This window comes from Brachyhypopomus gauderio, chromosome 14, assembly GCF_052324685.1.
Source record: "Brachyhypopomus gauderio isolate BG-103 chromosome 14, BGAUD_0.2, whole genome shotgun sequence".
In the NCBI taxonomy this organism is placed as follows: Eukaryota; Metazoa; Chordata; class Actinopteri; order Gymnotiformes; family Hypopomidae; genus Brachyhypopomus; species Brachyhypopomus gauderio.
In genome coordinates, this window is record NC_135224.1 from 6162136 (window position 1) to 6170385 (window position 8250).

Genomic DNA, 8250 nt, shown 5'->3' on the forward strand with positions numbered 1-8250 from the left:
ACTCAATAATCTGTAGTTAATGTTTAACATTGCTACCACATGCCGGAAAAATTGTGCAATCAATATGGAAAATGTGCAATAGTTAGTACATCTATGTGCAATATCACCATACATAAGATTATTATATTTTTCAATATCATATATTTTGTAAACTAGTGTACATACATTTTTGTTTTGTTTTTAATTATTTATCTTATATATTGTTTTTACACTTCCTTTCTCTGTCCCTTCCTCTCTGCTGCTGTAATATTGCAAGTTTCCCTATTGCAGGATCAATAAAGGATTATCTTATCTTATGTTAAAAGACAACTATAAGCAGAAAAAACCCATCACGAACACGACATGAGTGATGTCATAGGTATGAGGGCAGAAGAGAGAGAGGGGTGATAATAAAAACATATTTTTGTTTCATCGTGCTCTTGCTGTCACTCCCATGTCACCCCTCCTTTCTCTCCTCATACCCAAACCTGAGTGTCCCACACACAGGGGACGTGTATGTATAGAGATGGCTGAGAGAAGACTTGGGAAAAGATGTGGAAATCATGTGGCAACTGGCACACTGGATCCCAGGAACAACATCCAACATCTCCATTCAGAAGACTGCCGTCCTGAAAACATCTAAGATGCTACACAGGACCCGAGCTTTAAAGAAAAAGACCACCCAGAGTAGAAGTGGGAAAATACAGTATTTTATGTATAAAAAAATGACATATATAATTACATATTATCATCCATATGATCTACATATGGTCTACATGTTTATCACCTAAAGGTTGGTCTGCTGTCTGTCTGTATCTTCCGTTAGGTGTCTAAACAAGCTCCATCTAGTCCCAAAGGCAGTCTCTAGAGTACTGTCTGCAGTCCATATATTTGACCATATGAGCCACATTCTGTTGACACTACAATGGTTGTCAGTTCAATTTTGGACCAACTACAAGATATTGTTTATAAATAAAGTTTGAAATGATCTTGTCCCTAAGTACACATCCACCACAAATGCTACAATTACAAGGCGCAGAGCCTTTAAAAGGTCCAGGGATGTTGGAAGATACACCTGGGAGCAGAGCTGTTGTCCAACAAAGCTCCTCAGACGTACCATCACCACCCCTGTAAATGTGGGAGACTGAGGTACACAACCCTCCTTTAAACACACCTGCCATGTCAGGCCTTTCTCAGGTTAGAATGCATCTCTTCACACCACGCAACCTCTTCCAAGTGTCCCTCTTCCATGTTCGTGGAGCTCTCTGGACTGGCTGGATGTCTTCACCAATGTCTTCTCCTTCTGGTCCAGAGCCTCTGTCTCCCCAGACAGCGTGACGTCAGTGCATGGTGTGTTTCCCTTTAGCACCAGGGCAAATATCTGCGCTGGCAATATGATAGCTGTATATTCCTTGCAGATGCTAGAACATTCTTAGCAATCTATTATGTAGTACTGGCTTTAGCAAAGCTGCATTGGTAAAGGCATGAAATAATTGAATTTTTTAGTGTGTAATAACCATGTGTATCACACCTTAGCCATGTTTGCTGTTGATATAGTAATGGCATCTATTAGCCGGTCAAAGCTTATTCAGAAAGGCTTATCCAACATGTAACCATGGTGATATTGTTTCGTGGGTTAGAATTTCTGCCCCAGTGTCCAGTAAACTGTAAGCTGTTTATCTTCTGATTTCCCTTGTATTTCAGTGTTTGCAGTACTGGTTTGTTCATCCTGGGTATCCTGCATTTGCACACTAGTACCTTGTGGAGGTCTCCCCTTTAATTAAAAGAGAGGAATAAAGTTAGTATTCGTATATTCACACATTTGAAACCAAAACCATCTGTGCCTCTTTTGCAAAGATCAACTGTTTCCTGTTTCACCCACACACACCTCCTGCCCTGCTGCGTCCCAGGAGGGCATGCTGGGTATGTCTGGATGATATTTACCTCAATATATTACATATAATACAAAACCATTATAACCTTGGTTTGCGTAACCGTCAGTGTGGAACCGTTTGTGAGTCGAATAGCGCTTTGTGCCATTGTCTATTTAAATAAAACTACTAAATGTCTCTGAAGCAACTATCCTCTCGACATCCTGCCTCACCTCCTACACGTTACAGAGACACTGTTCAAAATGTGGTCTGAATGCACATAACATGCAAAAGCATGAACACTTTTGTCTCCAGTCCTTTTAAAAGGAAGAGTGCTTTAAGATTTAAAAATGACCTCGTTGCAAGAAGCATTAGAACAGTAAGACTCAAAGTGCAAACGCTATTGGCAAAGATTATACGTGATGGGAAACGATCTCAGTTCCGACTGGGAGAGAAATGGCTAACCTTTAAACAGCCCATTCTCGCCTGTTCCCCTTTGGCCAGTGGCTATTTCGGAATACATGAATTAAACCACAACAGTCTTATACATAGCATCTACTCTATTATCATGTCTACTGTATATAAGCTGAATATAGATCAGAATCTGCTTAGGATTTTGTAAAACCTGTATACAGTATACTGATCAAGTGAATTATTACCAGCGATTAGAACCCTGTGAATACAGACGACAACAAGATTTGTCTCTTTTTTGTTTGTACAGTTCTCACATCTTACACATGTTTTGGGGACGTCGTAGACGGTCGTGGTTGGACAGCTGGCAGCGGCGTTGTCTGTTGGCACGCATCGCTTGTGCACCACGCTGTACACTGTGCTTATGTCACTGTCTGCATACATGTTCCTAATCTGCAGACAAGGAAAAACCAATGTGTGAATGACCACTAGTGCACTGCAGTCTGTAAGTTAGGCTACCTGAGAGAGGACACCATGCATTTACCTGTGGCTTCTTTCTGGAACAGTAAACTTTCAGAAGAAGGAAGACTCCCAGTATACCAAGGATCAGTGGACAAACCAACACCAGTAAAATCAAACTGGATTCCGATGTGGAGACACTGGTTTCCTCCTTTTCTTGACCTACGACATGCCATGGGAGAGATCGTTTATATAAGATGGTAATTGCCTAAAGTCATCTAGAATTATTGTCTAGGGTTGTGCAGAAAACAAAGAGGAACATACAGTAAATTAAGGAGCCTACTGATGTTTTTCTGTTAATAGATTTTCTGCTGCTTTTCATGGTGTGAGTGTTGTCTAAGTCACTGTTCGCTTACATGTAGTAGTCAGGGTTGACGACCTCGTCTTCGTGCTCACACGGTTGCTGACCACACATTCAACCTTTCCATCGTTGCTTGCAGTGACGGTAATGTTGACCCTTACTGGCAAGGAACTGATCTGAGTGCAGTGCTGAAGGTCACAGTGGTACATCGCTGTCTCTCCGTCGGCCGAACAGTTCACCAGCACATGGCAAACCACAGCAGTCAGATTCAGATGGAGAGGTCTGGTGGTGATGATCGGATCAGACACGGCCGCTGGAACAAGTGCAGACCAAACATGAGAGGTTTCTCTCTCTCTTTATCTCTCTCACTCTCACACCCTTTCTCTCTTCCTAGATAGATGAATGGATGGATGGATGGATGGCTAGACAGACAGACGGTCAGACAGACAGAATGCAATATTTTGGATCTTACCCTGTACTATCATCCTATATCCTATTACTGGTATTTCCCATTGTCCATTTTCAGCTTTATATTCGCCACTGTCGTCCTCACTCACATTTAGGATTGTTAAGGATCCATTAGAGACTTCCAAAATATATTTCTCCTTGATCCTAATGGATGGATTTTGGTTTTCTATTTTAGCAATGAGTTCATTTGCTTTCCTCCACTTGAGCTGCGTCATGTTGAGCTGTCGTCCCAGTGAGAGGTGGACTGTACTCCCACTGATCTCATACCGTTCAACCCAAGGACACGTATCCACACAGTCTGAGGAAAGAAATGTCCAGAAGTTATGTCTCAGTAAAACATCTGAGTTTTCAGAATGAGTTGTTGGAGCTTCTGAACACATCAATTAGCCAAAGTATATTTGTGATATAACATTTTTTTAAAATCACATTTGTAATCCTTGAGTCTGTGAGCACTGTGAACAGCTGATCATTTAGTGAAACATAAATACATTAACTATTAGTTACAAACCTGCTGTGAAGTTCATGACGATAAAGGTGAGAGTGTAGAGTAAGCTTCTCATTGCTAGAGGAAACCAAGATATCCAACATTACAACTGATATATGTGCATAACGTTCACCTGTTTGTGGGTAAGATGGCAGGAAAAAACAAGTGAAAAGCGAAACAGAGAAAGATGTTTCCATCTAGAACCTTTGAAAACAAAAGGGACTTTCTGATGATGCTCTGTAAGACACACACACACACACACTGTAAGACACACACACTCTGTAAGGCACACACATGCTCTGTAAAACACACAAACACACAGACATTATAGGACACACCCACACACATTAAGAGAAGCAGCATTAGAAACAGAGCATGCTTTAAATCAGCTTGTTTTTTGGTAAGATGACTTCATGACTGCATCTGCCCCCCCCCCCCCCCACGCCTTCCACTCCATTACTAGCAACACAGAAAGTTTCGAGAATCTTCTCCAAAGCATCGCCCCTGTGCCTCTGAAACCAGTGTGTGTGTTTCCCCTCCTCCAGGGAGAAAATGTCACAGCCATTTCTCATCAGCCTACATCCACCATCTAACAAAACAAGAGGTAGAACCACATTTTTCATAAACGTATTTGGAAGGTTGTCTCAGCGGTACACAGAGGAAAGGTCTCTTAAGCTTTTAGCCATTTTCAGATGCACATTCCAGGTTCAGAAAGTAAAACTTCTTCACAGGATTTTACTCAAGCTTGCTAGATTTTCTAATTAGTGTAATCCAGGTAAAATTAGTGGAATCAACACAATCCAGGAAGCCTGAGCAAAATCTTGGTGAGGACTTTTACTTTCTAAACCTGGATTGTCCACCTCTGGCCATTTTGGGCAACACCCCCTGCTTACTGCACTGGAGAAACAGAAGCACATTCAGCAGCAGACTGTTTAGAGCTGTGCTGTGTTAAAGAGCGCTGTGTTATATATAACACTCCTACACTTCTACACTTTATGTATATTGTCTGTAAATTGTACATAACCCTAAATTATATGCTAACTACTTTCCTAATTACTGTACCTAGGAAATAAACCTTGCACACACTTGGAGAAATAAACCTGACTCCGATTCTGATATACAAATCTACAAAATAATCTAGAAAAGCTAATCTGTCATTCGCACATTCACAAGATCCAAATAGCCCAAACCAGTGATTCTCAACTGGTGGGTCGCGACCCAAAAGTGGGTTACGGACATGTTCTGGGCTGGTCACGGACAAAAAAAAAAAAAAAAAAGAATAATAATAATAATTATCTTTTATCTCGAAAAAAAACACTTTGCATGTATATGTATGTTGTGGTTTAAAGGCTATTTTTCAAAAAAATCCATTTGTTTGGTTTGTATTGTATAAAAGTGTGTCTCGACTTAATGACCTTGAGAAAATGTGGGTCCGGGGCTGAGACCAGTCGAGACCCCTAAACAAACTTCATCTCGTTTTATCCATCAGATTTTTTCTAACCAACACATTTCCAAATCCTACGGCGATGGTACAATTAAAGAACATTCATGGAAACTTTCACATAACATTCATATAACACGACACACGAGAAGATTTACCTTAGCCCAGCTCGAACATCGAACGTGTCAGAAAGTTCACTCTCCTCTTCCTTTTCACCTTTATGTGTCTGATGATTTGACAGAAGACACACAGACCTGTGGGCTTCCTGTTATCTCTGAACATGCAAATTGTGCAGTTTGATGTTTTTGAAGCATGATATCTTGTGTGTGTGTGTTCTTAAAATAGAAAAGGGGAAATAGAAATAGATAGAAAATAGAAAAGGAAATAGATAAGATTGATGTTTGTGGTGTTTGAAGTATAGCACAGTACAGCAATGGAGTTTACGAGTCACTCCTTTGTACCTTTGTAGCATTTTGCATGCATTCCCATCTTGGTTGTGTATGAAAAATACAGAACTGTTGACTGACTTTATATTAATTATTAAAATTGTAGTGGAGAATCACCACTATTGTCCTACTTGTTTACCATGGCACATTTCTAAACATAAACTATCCCTTTGGAAGTCCCGAACAGACCTATATCCAAGCATGCTTGAATTTTCCTTGATTCATTACTCCCTATTCGAAGATAGACTGTAAGGGTCACCTCCCGGACTACACCACTATGTCAGCTGGTACGGTATCTTGATTGGTGTGAATTTTCCTCCTAGTCCTCCTTTTTTCCGTGGATTCTTTTTCATTTATTTTCTGTTTTTTTTTCTGTGCCACTTAGGTTTTCTAACCTTTGTCTTTGGTTTTAGGGAAGTTAATTTAGGGGCTTATAAGGGTTTTTTTGTTGTTGTTTGTTTCTCTCACTCCTTGATATAGGACTCCAGGGGAAGAGCTGTCTTTGTTTTTTCTTCTGGTTTTAATGTTGCCAGAACATTTTTTCCCGCATCATATCAGCAGAGGTTTTCGTTTGTTTGTATCTTAGACACCTAGCACGTGGGTTCTTACCTCTTTAAAAAACCTGTGGTTGTGGAACAGCCAGCTATTTAACATCTAATGGGTTTCCCGGTGTTGGCAACCCCCCCACGTTACAGACACTGGATTCTAACCTATCCCAAAGGTGGCAGCTCTTCAAGACCAGTCTAGGGACACCAAGTTTTATTCTAACCGCAGGGAAAGGATCATTATCCTCAGTAAAGTATATGACCATCTGGTCTTGGAGCCCCTGTTCTAGGCAGCCTCTGCCTTTTTAACTAGCCTTTAATAACTCGCATCACGAGTACTCTGGAATGAAATGCCCAGGTGAAATCCTGTATCTGTACCCTTCTCTCCATGTATGCCCATGTTATCATGCGCTCAGTTACTCTGCGTTTATTTACACTGACTGTTCAGGATCCAGGATGACGAGTGATCAAACTCCAAGAAATTTCAAGCCAAAGCCTCCGAGTAGAAGAAGGAAAAGGAAGAACTTATTTGGAAAACGTTTTACTTTGTCTGAACACACACACTCTGTAAGACACACTCTGTAAGACACAAACACACACTTTGTCTGTTTTGCTAGTGACTAGTTGTTTTTCTTTCGCCTAGGTAAATTAAAGTTCATTCTGTTTGGTTGACAACTATAAATTTTAGTTTAACCGTCAGCAGTGATGTCTCTAATCTTACCTCTTTTTTCAGTAACGAGAATATAACGAGTTACTATTTCCAGTCCAGTAATCAGATTAAGGTTACTTATCCAAGTAACTGAGAGTTACTATTTTTATTTTCCCTAGTAAAATATATATTTTTGCTTTCTTCTTGGCTCAGTTCTACTTTTGCGTCTAACCGTAGCGCTCGACTCCGCACGTTGCGCGCGACCCTGTGAGAGCGCGAGCGCGTTCACGTCATTCTGTGCAGTGTCTTCCCGTAACGATGTGTGGTAGTGTAAAGAAACACCCCTCAAAAACACCTGTTCCCCGGGGAAGGAACATTTACCTGATGAATTTTAATGTTGCTTTGTGTTCCAGGTTTGAAAAGTGCTGGAATTTAGGCTTAGTAGCCTACTTTAAAATGCTTGAAATTGTAATGGTATTTCGTTTCACAACAAATAGCTGTCTGACTGAATAGTTCACTTTTATTGTGTTTACAACTATATTTACAAATAATACCGCGCAGCTACACAAACGTAATGTCAGGAGATACATTATTTAAATGTCAGGAGATACATTCTTACTGTTAAAAATGCACTTCCAATAAAGTGAGTATTGGAAAAACTAATGTTGCTGCTGAATGTAACTACTAAAGTAACTTGTAATCTAACGTAGTTACTTTTAAAATCAAGTAAGATGTAACGTCACTAAGTTACTTTTTAAAGGAGTAATCAGTACTCGTATTACTTTTTCAAGGTAACTAAGCCATCACTGACCGTCAGTGTAGTTAAGGTCAGAATAGCAACATTCACACGGTTCCAGCGACTATGCACCTGTGAGCTTCTTCGTAATATCTGATAAAATGACATCCGGCGAAGTTCTGAGCAGCCTGAACTCGTTTCGGCGTCTCTGAGCGTCCTGAGGAAACACACCCGCGTCATAGAAGCGCCAGTGGCAAGTGGGTACAAACCTGTGATTCAAACCCGCCATCACATGGACCACATAAGTGTCAGACGGCCATTTCCTGTCTCAAATAAACGTTACACGCGTTCATGTGTTGTCTCGGGGTGCCAATCATGTGTTTCAATTGAATTATCCCAT

At 40.5% G+C, this 8250-nt stretch overlaps 1 protein-coding gene across 5 annotated transcripts; it reads right to left on the bottom strand.

The window, feature by feature from the left end:
* Nucleotides 1-666: 666 nt before the first annotated feature.
* LOC143475401 (uncharacterized) lies at nucleotides 667-8136 on the bottom strand. 5 transcript variants are annotated; one of them, XM_076973259.1, is made up of 8 exons: nucleotides 8120-8136; nucleotides 5633-5700; nucleotides 4058-4111; nucleotides 3554-3847; nucleotides 3137-3394; nucleotides 2806-2942; nucleotides 2586-2714; nucleotides 670-1753 (listed from the first exon to the last, which is right to left on the bottom strand). In XM_076973259.1, exons 3-8 carry the CDS (start codon nucleotides 4107-4109, stop codon nucleotides 1616-1618), a joined length of 1008 nt encoding a protein of 335 aa, XP_076829374.1. In that variant the 5' UTR covers nucleotides 4110-4111; nucleotides 5633-5700; nucleotides 8120-8136; the 3' UTR covers nucleotides 670-1615. The 5 variants fall into 5 exon arrangements, with proteins under 5 accessions (XP_076829377.1, XP_076829374.1, XP_076829373.1 ...); XM_076973262.1 differs by lacking the exon at nucleotides 8120-8136 and having other exon boundaries at nucleotides 667-1753; nucleotides 2579-2714; nucleotides 5633-5741; XM_076973258.1 differs by lacking the exon at nucleotides 8120-8136 and having other exon boundaries at nucleotides 5633-5734.
* Nucleotides 8137-8250: the final 114 nt, after the last annotated feature.

What these genes read in the sequence shown, in the direction of transcription:
- LOC143475401 (XM_076973259.1), bottom strand. Translation starts at nt 4,109, where the DNA reads ATGAGAAGCTTACTCTACACTCTCACCTTTATCGTCATGAACTTCACA. An exon ending in ATATAGGATGATAGTACAGG is followed by an intron (nt 3,395 to 3,553) that starts GTAAGATCCAAA and finishes CACTTGTTCCAG; the next exon opens with CGGCCGTGTCTGATCCGATC. An exon ending in GTTCCAGAAAGAAGCCACAG is followed by an intron (nt 2,715 to 2,805) that starts GTAAATGCATGG and finishes CCTTGTCTGCAG; the next exon opens with ATTAGGAACATGTATGCAGA.